Raw genomic sequence first — 24,988 nt, forward strand, 5'->3', positions numbered from 1 at the left:
ACAAATGCTAAATGTTGTTTGATTTTAATCACATGCCTCATTAAAGGGATTTTAAAAAATAACAAAACTGCCAATAAAAAGCAGACTAATGGAGACACAAAATTTAGTACCTCATTTCAGATTTATTCAATTTCCTAAATTAATGACATATGGGTCCTGATGAAAACAGACTTTTTTTCCCCCTATCCCAGACACTTTTAATTTATATTTAAATTTAATTACACTGCCTAGATGGGCACTCTATAAAAAGTTTAAGAGGATAAATCAAATTATTACCAGTTTTAAAAGCTAAAGAGCCTACTTGACACCCTTCCCCCCAGTAATACTGTATATGCTTATTTTCAGATGATGTATTTTGAAGACACAGTAATGAAAAAACTTCATTTGTAAAACTATGGTATCAGCATTACTTGGAGTAGAACTTCAAATACAGAAATTAATGACACGTTAGAGTTCAGTACTGAAGGGTAGTAACAGGAACACAGGGTTCCCAAGAATAACTGCTGTAGCTTTAAGATGTTTGAAAAATAAAATCTTTAAATTTTTGCAGTATTTTGGTGGAGTGATCCCCATATAAAGGTCAAAGTGTACACATACTTGCACCATGCTACAGACTTCAGTTAAAAATACAAAGAGGTAAATTAGCACCCAAAAACCAGAATCTAAAGGTAGTATCTTAGTTTAGAGAACTGATCTAATTTGGACAGCTTTTCACCGTGGGAAGTTCAGCAGTTCAATTCCAGACAGTTGTTGGTAGTTTTTTTTTTTTAAATTACTCCAAAATAAGTATTTCAATTTTGGAACTGGAAGAGATATTAAAGCAAACTGTGTTGTCTTCCCTGACAGGCTGTCATTATGAAGAGACAAGAGGCAAATCAAGAGTTCAGTGTCACACTAAGTGTGTCACTATGTAGTCAACATCTGAACAAATTCAGACACAAAAATCTGCAAGTAGAATTTAAATGAATTGGGTTATACACAGAGACAATAAAGGTTAAAATATAATCTGAAAACACCTTAAAGCAAGTGAAGGCCACCACACCATGCTGTGAAAGAGAACAGTGGTGTGAGATGACTGGTGTCACTCTGTTATAGCACATAAACAGGTGACTGCCAGTGTAATAGGGCATAAGGTTGGCTTTTGCCACAGCCACAAAGCAGTTATCAGTTCTATCATTTCCACTTGGCTGTGTCAGAGCCAGTCAAATAGAATAATCAGTTAGACTGAAGTGCTGTTAGCACGTAGTTCAGTGCCCCATATTTCCAAGGCAACATACTACAGCGATTTTCAAGATTGTCCATTTATTTTATATCCAAACATGGTATTGAATCTATCATCTATCTATCATCTATCTATCATCTGTCTCTAACGTTCTTACAGAATTCAAAAATTAAACTATTAAATGGGGAAAGTATTTTTTGTTAATGCAGGTTCACATTCAAGATAGCCCTTGCAGACTGTTTGGTAAATACGAACATGTGGTTATCCCAGTTTTGAAGAGACTGCCATTCAATAAACTAAAAGTTAAATTACGTACTATCACTGCAGTCATCTAAAAGCATATGCATATATTGTCATACTTGGGTGAATGACATTGTCAGAGTTTCTCATTTTTATTCCTAGCTTGCATCTTTCACTTAACAGCCACAAATAAAACTATGAAGCAGATCAAGATACATGGGTTTTCACTGTATGTTTTAATACCTCCATTTGAATGATCATCTATTGACACTGCTCCTGATAGGGTAAGTCCATTTTCCCTAGATATCCCTGCTTTAGCTGGTACATACTCCTATTTTCTTTCATCAGTAAGTTTCTCATTCCTTTTCAGGACTTTAAAGAATACAACTGCCTGAGAGGGTAGGAAAGTATTTAGACTTAAGGCTAGCCCTGTGGATTTGCATTAGCTCTTCAAACATAATCATTCATATTCTCATTCATTGCCAACACTATGACAACAGAGCAAGAACATTGTTTTTACTTCAGGGGCAAAGATAGATAGATAGATAGATAGATAGATAGATAGATAGATAGATAGATAGATAGATAAGGTCCTAGAACTTATTCTAAAACTATTCCATATTAAAAAAGCCCATGCAGTGACTCTTACAATTAAGCTGTAAAACGCTGCCTGAAAAAAAAAAAAAGTTTCAGTTGACTTCTATTTGGTTTATAACTCTATGCAAACTACCTGCTTTGAACTTCTGGTGATTGGAGGAAGGGGCTCAGGAGAGATGACTTAGTCGAAAACACTTTAGGAAGAGGCAGGGGTTGCAAATGTTGAACTGTGATACTCTACCATCCTTTGGAAGCAGTGATATTATCCTAATTGTAGAGAAGTGTATTTCAACATAAAACCATAAGAATGATTGTATTGGTTCAGACTAAGGATCCATCTAGCGCAATATCCTATATTCAGCTGCAGCTATTAGTGTATGCCCAGAGAAGAGGAGAAGCAGGACAAGCACACTGAGTATTTTTCCCTAACGTTTTCCTAGCCACAGGTTATTTTAATCTCAGGGGATTTCTTAACGCCCAGCTTGTCCCTCTGAATTCATGCAGAACTTTTTGCACTTACAGCACTCTTTAGTAAGGAGTTTCACAGGTTTAGACCCCAGGGTTTCATTCCTGACTAGCAGTAAGATCACCAGCTATCCATTTAGACATAAAGGTCATTTTGCCCAGCGTGCATCACTTCACATTAATCTACGCTGAATTTTATTGGCCATTTTACTGGTTTTGAGAATCACTGCACAAAATCTGTCTGCTATAGAATGTCCCTATGAAAAGAACAAAAACTCAACAACCAAAAAAGTCAGTGTACCCTAAGGTAGTATTTATTACAGTTTGCATCCAAATTTCTACTCTAAGTATACTCTACTCCTAAATGCTTCTATACTCCAAGTTACTCTGTACAATGGTTCAAGGAAAAGTGCACACACAGCTGAGAACTGCATTATATTGCATAAGGCTGAGACAGTGTTAATGCTGCCATTTCCTAACATTTTGTGTGCATAATTTGGTAACCTTCTAAGAGATCCTTGAAGAGTATTTTTAAACATCATGTCAAGTGCTGTGTCCTACATACAGCTGCAGTTTTAATATTATCTTTATAAACTATGTCAATAGCTTGGACTCTTACAACAATGTTACAGAACACAGGACTCTCAAAGGGATCTCATTAAGGATGGCTATGGGATACTTTTCAATGTGTTATTTATAAGAGAAGCTGAAGTGAATCTTTCACTGTAATTAAGATTCAGATTTAGAATGAGAGAATAAACACCAAAACAACCTTTTCAAGAGAAATGGTATGCAGCATGGTAACTTTGTCCTCTTCCATTATCATACCACAAGAAAACTTAAGACTTCAAAGAAGACTTTTTTTGAAGTAACTGGAAAAAACCCAACTTTTTGAAACAGGTTATATAAGGGAGTTAATGTGTTAAAAATATGGGACATTGGAGCAAAATATTTAAAACATATTCAGGAGAATATGTTTAGAGATTAGGGTTTTGCCTTTAGATCCCCTAGTTCAAGATATCCTTCTGCCCACACAAAGTTTTTTCACTACTGCTTCAGTCTTCTGTGATGAGCAGTCAATTTGCCATATGCAGGATTATAAAATCTGAAGTTGAAACATTCTGTACAACACTGAGTTTTGCAGATACCGCTTAAAAGAAGAGAGAGGTATGCAAATTGGGGGAAGCAATGGCAGTCTATCTAGACCCTTTTCTGAAGAGGAGAAAATTCATAATTTGTGAGTGATTAGCAGTGGTTTATTATCATGCAGTTTCTAATTAATTACATTACTTAAAGTCTGAGTGATCTTCTATAAAATCGCTGGAAGTTCACAGTAGGTCTGCAGCTGCACCATGTGAAAGGTATATAGCTAGGATTGATTTTCTGGGTGAACAAAAGAAATATTTATAATCTGCTCCAGCTTGAAGCAGAATGTAGCATAAGTGCATTAAGTTATCGCATCCTCAGCATTTCTCAGAATTTCTTTTAAGCTAACTGCTGCGAAGTTCAATAAATCGTGGTCTTTTGTCTCACACTCTGTCTCTAGTACGGTCTACTTCTAAACAAAAAGCCTCTAGGAGGGGCCCTATTTCTTTAGGATAACATAAAAACAGGTGGTTTAAAAAGCCAGGTACTCAACCATGCAATAAACCAAAAATCCTAGCAACATTGTAAGAGAACTCGGGGAAAAATCAACTAATACATTTGCTAAAAGGACTTAAAAATTAAATTTAGGTTTGGTGGGTTTTTTGTTCAGTTAGTTGGTTTTCTTAAGGTATTTTTCTCTCAGCGTCTGATATTTTACATTTAAGCATCTCAGTCAACTAGCAGTATGAAAATAACTCAAAATCCAGCTTCGTAACATTTCTGCATCCAGCACACCCTTCCACAAAAGTGATTTCTCTCTGAGGTAGACTAACACAAAGACTGCACCTGCAAAAGTTATCAATGTTAATCAGGAAATTAAGAAATGTAGAACTTCAAATGAAATCCTGACTGGTTTCTTTGAAATTGAGGCTTCTTTCCCTAAACAAGACATGACAAAGATTTCACCCTTGCACATGAAAACTTGTGCAATTATATATAGAGAAGACGACACCTCTGTATATGAAAAACATCTGAAAGCCTAGAGGTTCAAACTACCTCATAGGCAAGAGATGCAGACCTTAAATCTGGAATTCTTTTCCACTAAAAAGTAATAATAATGAAAAAAGACTAATCACGTTGATGAACAACACTGGTTTGGTATCTGAATGAGAAATATTTCAGCAACACAAACCAAAAAAATAGCATTTGTAAACATATGAAACCCGTGCTTTTCCATGAATGTTGCCATTTTAACTTTTTCATGACATCTTCAAGCTACAAGCTCTTTTTTTAAATGATTTTATTTTAGATCCTATTTGCATAAAAAGGGGAACATCCTTTTCATCTGCTCTCTTTGTCTCATGTTATTCAGGATTATTTTGATATTTTGGGTTATTGTTTTCTTTTAATTTATTCTACTTCTCATTTTATTTCACATGTATTTTCAGTAAAAGTTAATGGAACATTATTAACTTGCATTCAAAAATGGTAATTCATCTTGGAATTACTAAGCAGCAGCCTTGGAAACACTGATGATAAACTCCTGTCTCAGACAGACCTGGACTTTAGGTACTGGTAGGCAGGTGAACTACAACAGTCACAGGAATACTGTTGTGAGCCCCTGGACACCTCTGTGTTAGTGTCTCCCACACCTTCAGGTCTATGCTCAGATGATGTCTTCCTCTTGGCAGTAGGCTAGAAAATATTTCTGTGCACAAACAGGCAAAATTTAAGACTAAAGACTACCTTCTAGTAATCTAGTTTATCAAAGATAGTGCCATCAAAAAGTACATCCTGCATTCACAAATAATTTTTTTCCTAAGAAAAGCCTGTGATCGGTGTTATTTTACACCAATGGCATCAATACTCTACATTAAGAAAAAAAAAATAAAAATCAATCCATAGCTTCATCTACATAAACACAGAAGACTGAGATTACTTCAGTTTGTCAGAGAGAGTGCAATTCCACAGCCAGTTGTTCTCCTCTTCCTTCTACCTATGTAAACGCATAGGCTAACTGGGAATTTGAATCTGTCCTGGAAAACTCAGCCTCCTTTAATGACATTTACTATGTCATGTCAGGTATTTAGTATCAACATGCCTGAAAAGGATATACTTGTGAAAATTTACCAGTGAAGTCAATGACAGTTTTGTTTCTTTTGTTTCAATCATCTCTTTAATCCTTATCAGTTGTGACAGTTAAGAAAAATTTCTTAGCCATTGCTCTAAAATTATTTTTTCTCCATTTCAAAATAATTTGCAATCTATTTCTTGATCTCACAATGATTTATGTTGTTATTTATGATACATAAATTCACGTTGCATCTGAAAACTGAAACATTCTCAACAGCAGTGCTAAATTCTTTATGACAATGTTTCAAAGTCTTGGCACTTCCAACACACCTCAAGAGGCAGAGGCAATAAAGTAGGAATTGGTATGACATTTGAAAAACGCTGTCTTCAAGTACTTGAGGGAGTCTGTTTCATTTGCGGAAAACATCAACTTAATATATAGCAGAAATCATGGAAAATTAAAAACTTTGTTTAAAAGACTATTTCTTTTCACTACATTTTGCTGTCAATTATAGTAACTTGCTGTAAAAAAAACCTGAAAAAGATCTAGATGTATTCAGGCAGAGACTGCCACTTAAAACCCATTGTAAAGATTTATGCAGCATTTACCTTTAAGCAAGGGGGTAGTTTCATTAATATTGGTTACAGCTGAGTTGAATATTAAGCACAATTCCATGCTTATGTACTATCACAGACAGCTATATGAGATAGTTTTTATTTTAAACATTAAGATTCACCACAGAGCAAGTTTGTAGTGCTGTAAACGGTTATGGAATGCAAGCAGTAAAAACCAGTAATCAACAGCGACTTCTTAGCTGGGCCTATAGCCAGTAAACCCAGTCTCCCTCCTAGCTCACTTTGTCTTGTTTTCTAATCAGTGTTATCACACCAACTGCAGCAGAGCTTGTACCAATCTATACTGACGTAGATTAAGTACATAGTCAACATGCCTCCAGAAAGGAGGAATGGATTAGAATCAGGGCATGTACTTTTGACCATGTGTAGTTCCAACTTATTAAGTGTAATTTAAACATTAAAGAACACTTGAAAAAGAAATTGGGGGCCAAATCATATCAACAAGTTCACCATTGTGCTCCTTAGTCAACATCTACATTTTGAAAATAATCGGTTACTTGAGTGAGCAGATTGCCTGCTTGTGAAAAGCTAAATAAGCACGCTTGTTTCTGATAGTTATCCTGTACTTTTTGAATGCTCAGGATACAATCAGCAACATCTTTAATATACAAATTAAGTAACTTTCTAATACTTTCAACTAGGCTTCCTCATTCATCTTCATTTATTATCAACTAATTATCAACATAATGAATTATGCACTAGATTTTGTAGGGAGAACAGTAACTGGTATTGCAACAGTTGAGGTTAATGAGTAGACTAGACTGGGCTATGCAAGAACTGAACAGTGGAGCTACCTCTCTTAGCGGTTCAATTACCACATTATATTGATCTTATTTGCTGCATCGTTTGAACATGATGAAGTCTATTAACCTAATAATAGTAGTAAGATACTGTTGCCTGTAGTAAAAATGAACTGAAAATTTCCCAGGAAGTGTCTCAGTTCTTAAAGAGTTCCTAAGAGTGGGGTTTTTTTGCTTGCTCATTTCCTTGAAGGAAACCTATTTCATACCACTCTATTTGGCCTTCCAGTAATTTAGGATTGAAAATGTGCTGCTTAATTATGAATCAAATAATGTCTTTTAGTAGTAACATAAGAATCAGTATCCACAACAATTCCTGAAAATGGTTTTGAATTGTGAGCTCAGAAAGCTTCCAGTACAAACATCTGTCTCAAAAATAACGTAGTGTGCATCATTTGCTAGCTAGGAAAGGAAAAGCTTGGATGACTGTGAAAAAGTACTAGTGTTCATTTCTAACGTAGCTTTCTTCTTGTATTGTGTATTATTTAATTTCCATAGCAACCCACAGGAGCAAGAAGTCAGCATTTTCAGAGAAATCTGAATTGATACAATTCACAAAAAAGAAATGAAAATAGGCTAGGAATAGTACAGAAAATAAAGTCAGGGAAATTCTATGTTATCAGACACTCAGAGTTACTAAAAAGCTGTATCAGATTTCGACAAGTTACAAGCATCCTATAAACTATTCATTGCCAGTGTTTATACCACAATCTTTATAGCATTATAACCACAAATCTGATAAATTGCATGCATCAATACTTTATTACTGAAGAGTCAACTTTGCTCTCGTATCTTTCCATCAGTGCCTAAAATCAACCAAAACTTTCAGAATACTTGTAGTAAAATGAATGGCTTTTAATTCTCAACAATCACGTTAGTATAATTGGTTATTGTCTGCTGATGCTGGACTTGCACCTCTGCTTGATGATTCTTCCAAGAAAAAAAAATTCAAGTCTAGAAAGAAGCACAATCACATTTTATAAATACAGAGTAACATCATGTAAGCTATCATTTATCAGCCAGTGGGAACAGCCACAGGAAAAGCTGAACTGTGAAAAAAAGTGTATTTTCCAAAGTGCTTAGAAGCAAACTATACTGCTCATTCAGTCTAGCTTTAGAACCTTCTCTGGTACTGTACAGTTTGTCTGAGGTTACAGAAAAAAAAAAATTACCTAAATAAAGGATGACAGACATTTATGTTTCAAACTCTTTAAGGACAAAAAGCACAAATGTTATTTAAAGTTTGCAGCAAGATACTGTAACATCATATTCAGAGTTTGCAGTAGATTTGCATCTTAAAATAAGCAAAAACAAGCCTCTGGGAAAAAGAACGTAGTCTGCTCGTCAAAGTAAATCAGTTCAAGAAACAGTGAAAACAAAAAGCCTAAGATTCATCTTTTGTGACCATGGTGTGGATACTCTGCAGTACCTTTAATGTACACAGGTGGACAGGTGAAAGCACGTACACTCACATTCCAATTTGGATTCAGGTGTGTAACCGCTTAGAGAAGGTTACACTGTCTGAACACTGTAACATAAAACTGTATCTTCTGGTTTTATTATGCTCTGCCCCAAAATAGTTCACAGATTTTTTATTATTATTTACAAGATAAAAGGAATTATAATATAAAACAATGCCACCACTCCATTAACCTTAGGCAATTTGCTGGTTATCATGCTGCACAGCCCGACTACAAAGAAAACAGTCATTACCTGTGTGAAGGGAACCTGTGATTAGCCTGAGAAGGTACTGGGCAAATTTCAGTATTTCACGCTTACACCGCTTCCGACAGCCACTCATGGTAAGCGGGGAGGCGGGCGGGCGGGCAGGTATTCCTCTGAGGAGAGCCAGCGGCTTTGCCAGGGAAGGAGCAGTTTCTGCCAGCAAACTTCTGGGGCAGTTCCCAGCCTCTCGCAACTCCTCGCCCCTCGCGGCCGAGCCAGCTCCCGCCGCTGCCTGCGGGAGGGACCCCGCGGCCGCGCGCGGCGCGGGCGCTGCCGCCACCGCACGGCGCAGCCCTCCCCGCCCCCCCCCCCCCCCCGGCACGCGCTGCCCGCGCACGGCTCCGCGGGCGGCTCCGCAGCCGCGCAGCCTGGCGGCGGAGCGGGGCGGGGCCGGGCCGGGCCGCGCCGCTCGCCCGCCCCGCGCAGGCACCCAGCGAGAGGCGCGGCAGGCCGGGGCGGCGGGGCCACCCTCCCCCCGCGGATCAGCGGGCAAGCGGGTGGGGAGCCCGCCGGGGCACCCCGCTCCTCCACTGCCGTGACGCTGAGGGGAGGGGAAGAGCCCCCCCAGCAGCAGCCCCTGCCGCGTTTGAAAGCATCCCAGCGCCAGGGACTGCGCCGCGCTGCTCAAGGTCAGCGCGGAGGAGCGCCCTGCCCGCGCCTCCCGGGCGGGAGCGAAGCCGGGCGGTGAGCCGCAGGGCCGCCCCAGCGCCCCAATTCCGCCTGCCGCCGCGGGACCTGTAGCCTCCTGAAGGTCATGGGCACCCCGGGCCATTGCAGGGAAGGCACAGCCTGGCAGGGCCCCCAGTGGTGCCGCTGTGCGGAGCTCCCCCGGCTCTGCCGCCCACCGGCCCGGCCCGGGGGAAGCTGGCTCTGGCATAGTTGGCATTTTGGGGTTAGGATCTCTCCGAGGCAGTCTCCTGAGGAAGCTACAGGCATTCCTTACTATTTCCTTATAAATTCATCATTGTCCATCTTGCATGAGAAGTGTTTCTTATTAATAAAGATGATCTGCTGAAGTCCTAATCCATGACCGAAGAACCCAAAGACACGTTTTTCCCTTGGAGTACCCCCCTGTACTACATAAACACAGAGAACAACTCTTGCATTAGATGGTGATGCAGTATGTAATGCCTAATACAGTTAAAAGAAGACAACCCATTAAGGAAAAGCTTAACAGAAGAAAATCACTCTCTGATCTAATTTTAATGACAGCATTGAGCATAAAACATTTTGATGAATGCCCTTAAAAAATCATAATAAACACAAATGCACATCTTCAAGCTATTCTTTATATCGTGCACTGAGCAGAGATAAACACATTGTAGACCAAATACATCAAAGCCTTATCAAAGTTGCAGTTAGATGACATAGTTTCTATGTCTGCTATCTAAAACACAGGCATGCTGTCATGCTTCCAGTGAGGCTACACAGTTAATGGAAAGAACCAAAATGAAATAGCTCCCCAGAAGCCCTCAGTTTAGCCCAGCAAAGGGTTTAGCCTGAGAAGGAACTGGGCAAATTTCAGTATTTCTTGTCTACACCACTTCCTACAGCCACTCATCTTAAGCAGTAACTATCTTCTGTGTCTTTTCAGAAGAACTTTGCCAAGAAGAGTTCAACAAAAAAAACCCACACAACAAAATCATCACATTCTGAGGCAGTAGAGATTGCAGTGTTCCATCTCTGAAAACGAAATTGCTTAAATAGCTGATAGAGGTAAAAAGATACTGAAATCAGAAATGTGTATCTCTTCTTTAGAAGAGGACAGAAGAGGCCAATGCAAATAGTTCTTAGCTAGAGTGCTTGACTTTCTTAATCCTTTGACGTTTTTAATTGTTTAATACAAATGTCACTAGCAGTGTTACTTTAAAATAGAGAACTGGTTTTCTAAAGCCTTACATAAGCATGTATCACCAACACCATGTTTTGTTCATTTTTTTCCCCCCTAAAACAAAGCTGCATCCGCTCTGACACTTTTTCTTAAACCTTTTACGTTTTAACACAGCAACAACAGTAATTGCTACCTAAGAAAGAGTTCATGAAAGGTTTCTGACCAGTTTCACTAAGAGGCTTTTAACAAACAGTGCAGTATTCTAAAAGAATCTAGCTCCCAGTATTTCTCTGCTCAGCAGAAAAGGCTGACTTTGGACTCGAGTTGCTTACCCCAAATCAAAAGAGCAGATCAGGGAAAGTGGACACTAAAATTAGAATGGAGAACTGTAATAAAACCATCATGATTGTTAACAAATATATTATAGTGAAACAATAGGAAGGACAGTTGGAGAATATCAACTTCTGCATATTGGTAATATACATTTTTTGTTTTTTAATTGATGGGACACACTAAAGTCCTCAGTCAGAAACAGTCTCTTTGCCCTGAAATACATAAATATTTTTATATGTATAAGCTACATCCACCTCCAATAATTCATAATCTATAGACCTGAACTAAAACCTATTAAAAAAAAAAAAGAAAATTCCCATTAACATCAGAGGGATCTGGATCAATTAGTATAAGTTCTGACTTTTAAATCAGGGTTTAAAAGCCAGTAAGTACAATGGAGAAGGAATAAAACATACATAAAACAAAAGCGTTTTCCAGACACTGAGAAAAGTAAATGGAATGAAAAAATAAATGCTGTTTGTAAACCTCTGGATTTTCAAATTTTTTTACCCAGTCCAGCTGACAGGCTCCCAGTATAATATAACACACAAAATTATTTTGTTTTGAATACGTGGAAGGCATGAAATGACTGGAGAGGAAACATATGCCTTTTTTTTTTTTTTTTTCTTTTTTTAAGAAGCATGTCCACGACAGCAGCCCAGTTTAAATGCAAAGTGGAAAAGTTTCCCTGAATGCACAAAGTGTACTATAGAGCTGTTAAGACAAATTAATTGATAATAAAATATTTTCTTCCTTGAGGAATTCTAAACAAAGCTAGAAGAAAAATCTTAAAAATCTTTGTCACCAAGGCAAGAAAAAGCACAAACCCATCGATTTATGATATTCAATTCTATTCAATCCATAGATGCAATTCCACATGCATTTTTAGAACTTCGATTAGGGTCTCAGTATCACTGGTCTATGCCCCAGGCACACGTGTCAGCAACTGTAGTGCACCCTAACCATATTCAGAGGGGCTATACACTGATGCAGCTTTAGTCTCACACTACAAAAGATAAAGGTACACAAATCTTGTAGTTCAGAGCTGGTCAGTATTAGCAGATATGTAATCAGTATTTCTTTTCTTGTTGCTGTGTAGAAACAGTATTTCACTATAAAACAAAATAATCAAAACCAAAGCAGAAATAAATTAACAGCAATATGAAAACATATTTTAAAATAAGTAAGGGAAAAACCTGATTTTTAGATTGCATGGGTTGCTGGGACAATCTAGTCTAATCTTCCTCCAAAAAAATCTTAACCGTAAACACACTGCCTGTCCCAGAACAGAACACTGATTGACCTGGCATAAAATTATAAATAGTGAGGAATTAGCTAGCATTATAGTTTCTTTTTGAAAGAGAACAAGTTACTAAATACAGATTATATTTAATGAAATAAAGCAAAAGAATCTGTTAAAATACTGAAGTAGAAATTAAATTTGGCTGTTGTCATATTAACTAACAATGGCAGACTCAACTTGCAAAAAGCACAGTGTCATGGTTTAAGGCAAAAAAAAAGCCATCACACATATTTGACAGGAAGAAGAAACCCCTGCAATAAAGATGACAGTGCACACCAGATTTGCTAGTCTGGTAACAAAAAAGCAACAGCGCAAGTTGAAGTGACATACAGAGTGCAAGTTGCTTGGCTTCCTGGAGATGATTTGCCTTGTATACTTCTTCCATTTGCACACATTAGTTAAACATTCTTCCGGTTTCAGGGAGCAAAATTTCCTCCTGAACTAGTCTGTGCTATTGACTATGAGCAAATTGAAATTGCACAACAATAACAAAATCAACTCAATTAGATGTTTCAACCTCATCAGAAAGGGTAACTGCAGGAAGTCAACCAGGAGCACTGAAAACCTGTATACAGAGTTTCCTTGCTGTTGACGCCAGAGGCTTGCAAGGGCTTTTGTTCTTAATGCAAATGCTGAATTCCACAACTGAACATTTTCATCAGAGGATTTCTAGCTTCCTTATTTCAAAGAACAGAGATAATATTTACAACCTAAGCACATGGCAAGAAATAACAGATGGATAGAAACAGATGGATGATCACAAGGTAACTGAGAGATGTTTACGATCAGCATAATAAACAGCCACCACAAGGAGATGACCATCACCAGATCTCCTTTCAGTTGCTTCTCATCTGTCATAAAAGTAAGGGTCCTCCTAAATCACAATCCCTAATGTATTTATTTTAATAGCTCTCCTCTGGACTTTTACTTTCCAGCTCGACAGTGTTGTGTACCAAGGTGTCCAAAGTTGGCCACCATTATTCTAAAGTGGATGCAGCAGGAGTAGAGTCCATCATAGAAGTCACTGGAAACTGCAGAACTAATTCCAGATTACTCAGCGTGTCTACGAAAATATTAGCCACCACTTTTAGCCACAGCCAGTGAATAGCAACAAAAATACTCCGGCACCTCATCTGCCCAAAATTAGTCTTGGATATTAACACAGAGATGGTTATATGCTAGAAGGTGAGCTGGGAAAGCAGAGATGCAGATATATGATCCCTTCTTAACTGATTAGTAGTAACATGCTAGCTAAATTTACTTAGTTTAAAATGGTTGTTGCTGTTTGTCCTGAATCTCATAGCGACAACAAGGAACACAAAACTATTTCTGCTTCATCCACTCCATATTAAAATGGATGTCTACATGGGATGTGGACGTGATCTTGTTCTGTTTTGTGTGGGAATAGTAACTTCCACAGAGCCCAAGACGGATAGTGAGGGGATTGCCAAGTTCCCTGGTTATGAAGACAGACTTCTTTTTTTATTATTTTTTTTTAAACCCTTCATAACACAATTAAAAACCTTCCAGTAGCTCAACTGTTACGTATGCAATGTTTCTCAACATGGAATAGAAAATAATAAGAAATCTTTATCCTCGCTAATGCCACTGAAAATTAATGCAGACTTCCTGCTTCTGTCTATAGTTTTTAACTTCTCCTGAAAGCTTGCTAAGAATAATAACCTCAAAATCAAACAGCTCTATTGCTGTGCTTAAAATAGGACTACAGAGAAATGACTGCTACCTCATGCTGTTTGCATAATATCAACAATTTATACATGTGCTCCATTCTAATAGCCAATACCTGCGTAAAATAAATTACTTTCATTGCTGTTATAGTTCCAGACTCTATAGGTTCAAACTTAATTTTCTATTGCATTTATGGAGCTTAATAAAACATGGTGGTTTTGCCACCAGAACATAAAACCTTTGACCACTGTAACAAAAGCACTTAAAACATTTCTCTCTCTTATTTCTAACTTCCCTATAACTAGCTGCTCTGTCAGAATGTCTTTTTTAACTACTCAGTGTCCTTGAAGCTACCCCAAGGATTCATTTTCACACAACACTCTAAGATGATAGTGCAGAGAGCCAACTAGGAGCTATGGCTGCCTCAACCTCCCACACGGTCCTCACTTGCCTAATTAAATATTCATCACTCCAGAATGTTGCAGTGTCAAACAGAAGCAACTTCTCAGCCTGACCTTCCACAGTCAGCCTGCGGTTTGTGCTGGAGAATAAACAAGACTAGGACTTATCTGCTGAAACATAAAATGGCATAATGCAGTTTTCATGTTGCACATTAAGTTCTGTGCATGCACTGTAAAATTCTCACTGCAGAAGCTAGAGTACTATCTTTTAATGTTCAATATAAATTGAATATCTGTATGCAAAGCTAACTATAAAACCTGCATGGGCAGTGTTACCAATAATCTTTCTGCAGAACACCAAAATCTTTTCTTGCTTATCAAAAAAAAACTTGCTTATCATACAGATTTTGCATGTATGGTCATATCTTTAAATTTAAGAAACAAACTAATGCTGAATATTCTCCAATAAATCAAAAAAGATTAAAGCATACTACTATCAACAAGTATGCGAGATTTTTTTTTTATGGCTTTGGACTCCTATCTTAGTTTCACACACCCCATTGATAAGAAATTTGCATTTTGCCTCTAAGACAGAAGAATTTATTAATTCCAAATCCTCTGTGGAAAGAATATATGGAGCTATAACTCATTTTAATTGTACTAGATTCTGCACATATTTACATCTGCATTTCGCGAAAGAGAAAAGTGAACTGAAGAAATCAGAAGGAATCAACTTCCCTGCTACAGAAACATAGTCTATAGGTTCCACAGATCTTTTGAGATTTGATACAACTAAAGCATATCCATATCATGCCCATACACAATAAGAATATTGAAAAGCTTGCATTTTGACCCCAACAGCTACATTAATCTGTTAAAGAAGAAAAAATGTATCAGAAATTTGGTGCAAACATCTTTTATTTACGCATACTAGGTATGCGGCGTTCTGAAGATGATGGAATAGTCATTGCACCAATCAGCTATGAGAATTCTGTAGGCATAATGAATGCATATGTACAGCTTAGGCCAGCAAGTAAAAATATCAATGAGAAGTACGCTTTTGCTACATATATATGTAGTAACACACACGTGTGTGTATATATAAAATATACATATGGTTTAAAAAAGTGTGATTTCATAGACTCAATAATTTATTCAGTCATCTGTGAGAACCTTTTTGCCCCTAGGATTTTCCATAAATGGTCAAAACTTACATTTCACCTTGTCAGTCAAGGGCTTCCCTACAGTTTTCAGGGATTTTCTTTCCCCTGGCATTTTTTGCTAGTCCAAAACAGTTGTGGATGCTGTAGAGGTTACAGATGTGGCTTGATGCCCTGATTAAACTAAAAATTAAGATTTAAAGGTGCAAATCCTTAAGTCTTCACATCCTTAATCTGTCATGAATTGCAGTGCATTTGGGTGAATATGCTGCAGCTGTGACATCAGGGAGAAAGATAGAAGACACATGCTACAGACCAAACAGCTCTTCAAAGCCTTCATCTTGGTTGAAGTAATTTTGAAACAGCTGTCCTTCATCCAAAATTTGATTCTGTTAATTATTTCATGTGAAGTACCAGTGTTGAGAGCAAGTTAAATTACTACACTGCTAGGACTGTAGTGTCTATCTTTTCCCTCCTAGCAGGGTCCCGCAGATGTTGAGAAGAAAAGCAGTCTGTCAGCATTCCTGTGGGATCCGTCAGTAAATCCCTTTGGGGAATACAAGCAGTTAACTTGTCTACTCCAGATTTTCCAGAAGCATTGTGATAGGTCCATAGATCCTCCTCCCACATAATACAGGTGATTAGCTCTCCCTAAGTATGCAGAATTTAACTCTGACAAATAGGAAAGTAATTTTTAAATAGACTTAGAATTGATCTGATCATATCTATGGTCTGATAAACCTGTGCTGAACCTGGCTCATAGGTAACAGGAAGGGTTTATCCGTGCTCAAAACTCTACCACTCTAAATAACAATTTTTTTACTCCACACACTTATTTTCATAACAGGCAAATTAAAAACACATTCCAAAAATTATTTTATGATCATCTTCAGTCAATTGGAAATTCATCTAGGTTTCATGCTATGGATAAAGCCAAAAGAAACTACCCACACTACGTGCTTCAGATAGGGAAACAGTGATCAAGGATATAAATCAGAGTGGCATATTCATTTATCATTGCTGGCCCTGTAAAGGAAACATCTGAGTCTGCATTATGGTCTTGAAGTCACAAATAACACATACAGCTGGTAGATTCTGATGGCCTTATTCAATATTTGTGCAGTATCATCATTTTTCTTTCTACCTCCTACCACACATTCTTTCACAACCATATATACCACCACTTCTCCAAGTATGGCCACAACTACTTGTGGCTTCAGGCAAGCCTCCCTTATCTGTCCTTCTAATACTACTTTAAATCAGTCCCTAAGCACCAGAGATGGAAGGAGGCAGAATCAAAGTAAATCTTGGAGATTAAAAGCAGGAGAATGGAGCAACCAGGGAATTCAATCTCACATGTGACCCACAGGCATTAGTGAAGGACACAATTTTTGGTTCCCAGATGGGAACACTCAGTGGCAGGGCAAGTGCTTGGGACCATGTGCTTGGGACCTCAGGAAACTGTATAAGTCGAGTATGAAATCACTGCAGTCTCCTAGAAATAGAGTCTAAGGTCTGATCACATAAAGGCCTTAAGCATAAATCCAGCTCATTTTCCAAGTCTATAGCCCAAGGAAGTGAAGTAGTTTTTATTATGAACTCAGCTATTACAAAGTTACAAGTCAGTGCTAATGATGATAACCTGTATATAGTCTAGGTGAGCAAAGGAAAATTTCATTAGTTGGCTGTAAATAAATTTCCAGATCTGAAGCCTAGAACAGGAAGTTAACTGCAAGGTTAGTAGTAAGCATTTCTTCCACCTCTGTAGATTATTACAAAGAACAGTAATTTTTAATATGATACACACACACATTATATACATCAGCACTGATGCTCAGAAACACAAAGATACAGGGAAATACCACTACTTGTTTCTCTCATTGTGAGGAGAAGAAATATTCCTAGAAGAAAACAACTCCTAAACACTAGAAGAATAATGGTAAACTTTGAAGGTCTTATACAGTACAGGGTGCACATGTATATTACTTCTATTTCAGCCCTGCAGAAATGTCTTAGTTCATACCAGCTGCTCTGTATGCCTGGATATAGAACTTCAGTCACCAAGTAGAAATCATGTTTTATGTTACATAAATTATGACTTCAAACTTTTCCCCATCAGAATAGGGCAGCTACCTCTACTGCAGAAGCTGTATTAAAAATGGAAGAGATAAGCTCTTCAGTCAAAGAAAATTCTGTTAGAGTTATCTTACATCCAAAGAACTGGGGGGGGGGGGGGGGGGGGGGGAACATCTACAATTTCCAATACACAGGTAACTTGTCAGGTATAAGCATCTTAATTGCAAAGATGCCCTTACCAGTTTTGGTCAATAAAGAATTTATGGCATGCCATACAGTTTTCCTTCTTGTCTCTTGATTAAACTAGGTAATTCCATGCTCCTTAACTTCAAGTTGCTTTTGATTCAGCAATCACATTTTATCCTACATTATTTTATATTATCATTAGCCAGACTCCCCCATATGATGTGTTCAGAGATAATTGGTGACATTTTAATAGCTTACCTCTTGTTTTCCACCCAATGAAAGTGGAAAAAAAAAAAAGATGGAGATAAATGCATAATAGATGTTTTAACCAGCTGATTTTTTTCTGAAGGTAAAATATTTATCTGAAAACACCCATAGATTTCCTCACCTTTTTAATATTAATGTTTCTAAAAAATATATTGCTTTGGCTTCCCCAGGAAATTCCATCTTTTGAGACACAAACCAAGGGGGAAAAATTGGTTTGTGTGGCACTCTGCCTTGAAAATGATTTATAAAAGTAGAATAGTACCGATAGGAGGACACCTAATTTCAAAACATCCTACAGTCTCAGGGAAGATTACGGTACTATCTAGGGAAGGACAATACCCAAGCAAAATTACTCCTGAAGGTCTCTAGTCATGGATCTGTCACACTATGAGATCTCATATCAACATGAACTGTTAATATTATTGCAATTGAAATAACTTTTTTGTATGCTGTTTATACTATTAATATTTTAAATAAGCTAAAAATAAATTCGTGGCTCTCTAAACATAGGGATCAGGTATAGATATATGGCATGTTCCCTCTGTTGTCCCTAGCAAGATTCCATGCATAACACCTTCTCTTATCATGAGAATCTGTTGCAGCTTGCTTTCCTTCCAGTGGATTTATACAGAAGTGTGTCCTCATGATCTAACTACTTTCATCGTTTAGGGACAATGCCAATTTCTGACCTTGCTCAGCAGTATAAAACCAATTTCCTAGAACTGCACCACTCTGAACTTGCAGTTCACACTGGTCACCAGAGTACACATACTTGTCCACAGACATCAAAGACTGCAAGAAGTAAATAAATTTTTACTTTAAATTATGCAAGACATTCCTACGTCTGAATTAGTTAAGGTATCTGAATGGGGGAAAACACAGTTTCTACATCACTCCTTAGTTCTTTAAGGTAAATTATTGTGCTGGGCCCTTCCTCTGCCTCATCCTGAACTTCCTGTGCTGGTTTCTCTTCCAGAACACTGCCTTTCAGAACTGTTCCCAATCCTTGCAACACAGAGCTAGCTTACTTCTGTTGACATGTCCAGGATTCATTTACTTCTCCAAAGAGGAGTTAAAAAAGAAAGCATTTTTATCTGGTCTTTTACTAGATAATCTGTTGCATAGTTATTACCATCTGATATTTAAAGTAAAAGAATCTGGTTTGCCAAGAACATTGCTTTTCCTTTTCCAGCAGTCCTTTATTTAAAAAGAAGGTGATCAAATTTTAATGATCTTCTTTTGTTAGCTTAAACCAAGTGCAAAAATTCCTCCTGTCACGTCCCTTGGGTTTGAAGAGTATTGGCAATGTTATCCATTCTAAATGGCACAAAGCTTTTGGTGGTAAAAATTCAGATATTTTACTTTTAAGAGATGATGAAGTTTGTAACAAAAATCCTACAGAAAACAAAAGTATAAGCAATCAAATAATTAAGGCCAAGACATTTTTCCATCAAAAAAAGTTAAGGACCCTTTAGAAAGCAACACTGAACCCTCAGTGCTTTCCTAGAGATTTTATTTTGTTCTATACATGAAAACTTGCTCTAATATACACTTAAGGCTGAGGAGACAGGTCAAAGCCTAACCATGATTATTAGTTCTTGTAAGCATGTGCAGAATCTAGGAACTCTAATTCTAACAACAAACTCTTCTGTGAACCCCAGGATTGCATGAATAATCCACATTGCATAAAATGTGATTTTTTTTTAAATGGCTGGAACTATATTTTTAAGGCTTGTAAAAAAACATCTTGAAATAATTTGCCTAGAAATATGTGTATGCTGTCTCGGCTATCAGAAAGTGCACATCAGGATAATGCTTTAAAAAATTCAGTAAAACTACAGCTGATGTCCTCTGCATAAAAAAGACAATCTTTTGCTGAATCTTAGAAACAAAAGTTGCCAAAGTTGCCCTATAAAATTTTTGCTTTCCCAAAACTCCTTGGCTCAGACTCCTTGGCAAGAGAAATTTTTATTGTCACTCTTTCAATTTGAAAGGCCCATCAAATCTGTAAAACTAAAATGCATATTTCTTTTATTCATGCATGGAATAGCTAGGTTTCCCTTCCACTCTGGTGTTTAAATAGTTTCTCATCTTTTAAAATTACAATAACCTTAAAAAGATGCAATATGAGTATCACTCTTACTGGTTCTTTGAGAACTGGCTTCCTCTATCACTTTAAAGAAGAAACCATAAATTACCTCCTGCCTGAAGTATATGCAGAAGGTAATCATTAAAAAAAAATAAATTTACTCTATCTGTAGAGCTGCATATAAAAAAAAAAAAATCACTTGACAAGTTTTTTTAGGGGTTTTGTGGTTTGCTTGGGTTTTTCCCCCATTTGCTTCTAGGAGTACATACAATAATATTAGACTGGAAGTGACATCCTACTAACCAGGGAACATGATGTGATAGGTTTCTAATGTATGAGGACAAAGTGGCAGAGCTTCAGAATTACTATGAAAACAGAAGTGCCAACAAGAAAAGCATGGCTGGAACAACAACTTAACTGAGCTTCAGAAATGTCTGTTTTCTCTGGTAAAGGTTCTCATTGCCATCACAATGCAATTCCACTACTGGTCGCCAATTATTATCTTTATTGTATTATTTGCCATTAAAACCAGCATCAGATCAGTCTGAGCTTCTGGAGGTCTGAAGCACTGTTTGTTTGCTGTTGATCTTCATTCAGAACCACAAACCACTGCTTGCATGGCCACTGGCTCCAAGGCACAGAACTGAAGTGCTTGTTAACATCTCATGCAGCAGCTTGTGGGGAAGCAAAAAAACCCCTAACACACACACAAACCAAATACCAAACAAAACAAAACAAACAAAATCACCATTTGTTCATGCTGTAACTAGAGAGAAGGGCCCAATCTTTAAGCATACAAGAGCATAGACATTATTCAGATTATTTCCTCCAAAATCCCAACAATTATTAGACCACTGGCTCCCTAACAATTTGTAAATACAAGCAGAGACTGAAACATTGAGTTGTAGAGATCAAAATCCTGACATTTGAGTCCAGAAAAGTTAAATTAGAAACATAGGACTGTAAAGGGCTTTCTGGGATATCCAGTCTTGATTGTGCTGAAGATAACTTGGATCTCTTCAGCCAAACAATTTGGTGTAACTTGTTCCAGACCAATTTGCTACTACAGTACTTTATCCATGGTATGGACTTGTATTTTGCTATATAAGACAATTGCATCAGCTTTTCTCCCTCCTGCCACCATTTTCTTTTTAAGAGGGTTTCTATGAAGAAAAATTGCACACTAAGAGCACAGAAGGCTCTGTAAGAGGTAGTGTTTCCCATTACATGACAGTACGATTGCAAGCTACTGGAGCAGAGTAACCGTGACTGACCCCAGAATTACTTCCCAAGTGTGTTATGCAAGAGATGATGCCAGCGTCAAAAGAACAGAACTGCAGTTCAGGCTGAACATCATTTATTGAAATTACATAAAATAGATACGCAAAAATTACTGCGATTTTTTAATTTTACCTTTCCAGACACCAAAGCAGCAGGAGGGGGAGAGAAACAACAAAAAACTCAGCAGTGATTACAAGACTGTGACCAATACAGAAATGAAATTCCAAGTCTTGGGAGACAGCAATGGAGACACAGAAGTGCTCACTTCACCTGTCCTAGTTGTAGCACTTAAAAATTGGGTGCAAAGGAGAGTAAGACAACCATCAAAGAAGATAAGACAGAGAGGACTGCTTTGAAAGGAACGACTTCATCTTATATGTTATTGTGCTTTACCTTATTTAGTCTAACCTGCAAAGAAGGAAATACACTGATGCTGTTCAAAGCATTCCTACTTTAGTTTAATTTTTCTAAACTGCAATAAATACAACTTTATTTAAGCGTATAATAGTCTAGCAAATCTTACATGTATTTCCAAAATTGAGGAGAACCTGAAAACTAAGCAAGAATGCTGATGTGTAAAACTTTGTGAAATTACATTTCAGCCTGTGACGAACACAAGGGAGGAAACCAAGGAGTAAGCAGAAGATGACAAGTGAAGACATACTAGACACAGACTACTAAACCAAGTCTCTGAACACAATGTTACAAGAAACAGCTGATGTAAAGAGGAGACAAGAGATAAATATCTATGCAACAATTAGTTTAACATTGCAGATCCAAGACTTTTTTCTTGAGCATTTTAAGTTAGAATACCATTTCAGATTTTTTTAAATGAATCTGTCATAGTTCACAATTTATATTAGCTCAATTAGATCATCCTATTCCCTCAGGATCCTATTCCTACTGAGAACAACAGATGCCTTCAATATTCAGCCTTGTTCTTTTATGGTTGTCTCTCTCATAGTGCAAATATTCCCATATTTTAGGGAAAGTATATAACGCCAGAAAATGAAATTATGTCTCAAGAGACATTCTGAGTATTAAGCTATCCAGTTAGTTCCAAATTAGAGTGAAACATTTAACAGCTGAAGGGAACATTCCCATTTGGTAAAGCCTCAGGGACTTGCTACCTGTCCTTGATTTTACTGTTCCTCAGAGCTGCTATGGGATGTAAAAAAACTTTATGCTGATAACCTGTCAAAGTATTCATTTTTTGGTCACTGTAGGTAAAAAATCAGTATCTACAGGTTCTTGAGAAACATCTGACAAAGTACCATATTCTGATATAACAATCTCTACAATTTCCATATGTTTAGCTACACATTGAATTGTTACTCATCATTCCACCTGAGTTTGATATTCCTTTCTACCTCTGTAATACAACACAAAAGAAACTTACTCTAAGAGACATCTGGCAATCTGATTCATCCTGTCTACTCACCTAGATTTCCATTTATCACCAATTTAATCCAGTACTTCAGCCTTTTGTCAGCACTGCAGACTTTCCTCAGCATCTCCGACCTCTCTCCAGGGTACTGAATCCCACTGGTTTTCAGTTCTCACCATCTAACCATCTCACTGCCTCTCCCCAAGGAATAATCAAAGCCTTTCCAGAGCATTTTATTTGCAGATAACAAGTATCCTGATGCAGTCTGTTACTCTTCGATGCATGCATAGTTCTTTTTGTTAGTGACCAAAAAGATGTTGGTGATTTGATAATCGGTTTTGATCAATTTGTATAAAACACTAAAGAATATACGCACATTTGTGGAGTAGCTAGAACAATGCCTTACACTTAAGAACATGGGCACAATGAACAGATTACTCTCCTTGTCTATTCCTATATCTACATCTGTGTTTATCTCTTAAGCATATGGATGGAGGAAGCAAAAGGGTATATCTGTAGGCTTCACTGGAACAGAGAATGATCAAAAAACATGTTTGTGCAAAACTGAGTTTGTGATTAGAGACTCAAGCCAAGGCTGGAAATGGAAGCTCACAGGGAAATGGAGTTTCAGTTCCTTCATAGCCATACAGAAATTCATTAGTACAAGGAGAAACTACATAACTTAAATCAGATATAACCTTCCACAAACCTCAACATGCATCAGATCTTAAAGATCAGTTCTTGAATCAGCATGGGTATCTGTGCATTATCAGTGCTCTGTGCAAGCTTCTTTTCCCCTGTGGAGTTTTCTGGTAGGAGTATTAGATTTGGAGATAATTTTTACCTCCATCCTTCCTTTGACATTTACAACATTTTAGGAATGCATTTGCTCTTCAAGGATATTTTCATCTATTAAAGAATATATGAGCGCTGCTTCAAAGAAAACCGCTGGAATGAGAAGTCAAGCAAAAACAGACGGTGAAGATTTGCATTTGCGACTATTTGTAAGTTAACTCCTAGCAAGACAAAAAGCAACACCTAAAATGTATTAAAAACTTAGGTTAAAAAAAAAAAAAAGATATATCTGTGCACAGATTATATTCTCTTACCTGTTCAATGTTTCAAAGTTTGATACCAAAGTACACCTAAAAACACATAAAAAGCTTAAGATATTACTACAGTTTAAGTGTGAGGAAATTAATTCACAAATCAATTAAATTAAAGGCAACTAAAAAGAGATTTTTAAAAAAGTTAAAAGTTAAAAAGGTTGGGTTTGTTCTGCTGAAATTCAGTGCTATCCTATGTAAACCTGTGATTAACGATTTTGTGAAGCAAAGATACTATGTGGTTTCACAGAAGCCTCAGAACTGAGAGGGTTTATAAATGTTGCCATTCACATGGATCACTAGCATACACCTTCAGAGTAAAACTGCCCTTTAAAATGATAAATTCAATAAAGGGTTCATACCGTAGAAGTCAGGGCAGCATCTGAAGTTTTGATTTAGAGGGGATTGCACGGTTGCAAGCAAACTCCCAAGCCTCGGAAACTGATGGATCATCCGATGATGGTGTCCAAAAATTCTACTTCATTCACTCCAATTCTTGTTACAAAAGTTTATTGATATCCCTGTGCCATTGATAGACTGGCATTGGAGTTCTGAGGTGTTTGCCTTACCTGTTGGTCCCAGGCAAGCGAACACTAAGTACTAAAAGGACAGGTTATGTTTTCAAGAAAGAATAGGGAAATTACTCTTATTTAAAAACCAGAGCCCAATCTTGCCGTTGTTAGCAGTACCATTCTGCACTTACTTTTTTCAAAAAAACTAATTGCACAAAAGACAGAGCTATTTTCCATGGAAGACTGCACTTGTTAGAAGTTTGGGCAGAAAAGTCAGGCTCCTAAAAACACCATCTGTGCACATGCACATACCTCCTCTGAAAACAACCAAAAATTTGAAATGTTCAGCTTTTTTTTTGAAAGGGAGGGGAAATCAAGCAAATGCTTCTGTGCACTTGTAGATATTTATAAAAGGGTTTAAGAGTTGAATACAAAGCACTCATCTGGAAAGCTTTGATGAAGAGTATCCTAGAGAGTAACAAGATAAATACATGAATTACTAAAATGGGAGTCACATTCATCT

The 24,988-nt window shown here is 37.4% G+C and overlaps 1 protein-coding gene across 4 annotated transcripts in view; it reads right to left on the bottom strand.

The window, feature by feature from the left end:
* Positions 1 to 24,988, bottom strand: part of KCNIP4 (potassium voltage-gated channel interacting protein 4) — a 441,759-nt gene that overhangs the window by 326,389 nt on the left and 90,382 nt on the right. Inside the window, exon 1 of one of the 4 annotated variants that reach the window (XM_074822246.1) lies at positions 8,833 to 9,140. The exons of the other annotated variants lie outside the window; for them this stretch is intronic. Within the exon in view, the coding sequence (XP_074678347.1) occupies positions 8,833 to 8,920 (88 nt within the window). The 5' untranslated portion in view covers positions 8,921 to 9,140. Of the gene's footprint in view, positions 1 to 8,832; positions 9,141 to 24,988 lie in introns of those variants that run through there. 4 annotated transcript variants of the gene reach the window in all.

Source organism: Strix aluco, chromosome 4 (genome assembly GCF_031877795.1).
Source record: "Strix aluco isolate bStrAlu1 chromosome 4, bStrAlu1.hap1, whole genome shotgun sequence".
In the NCBI taxonomy this organism is placed as follows: domain Eukaryota; kingdom Metazoa; phylum Chordata; class Aves; order Strigiformes; family Strigidae; genus Strix; species Strix aluco.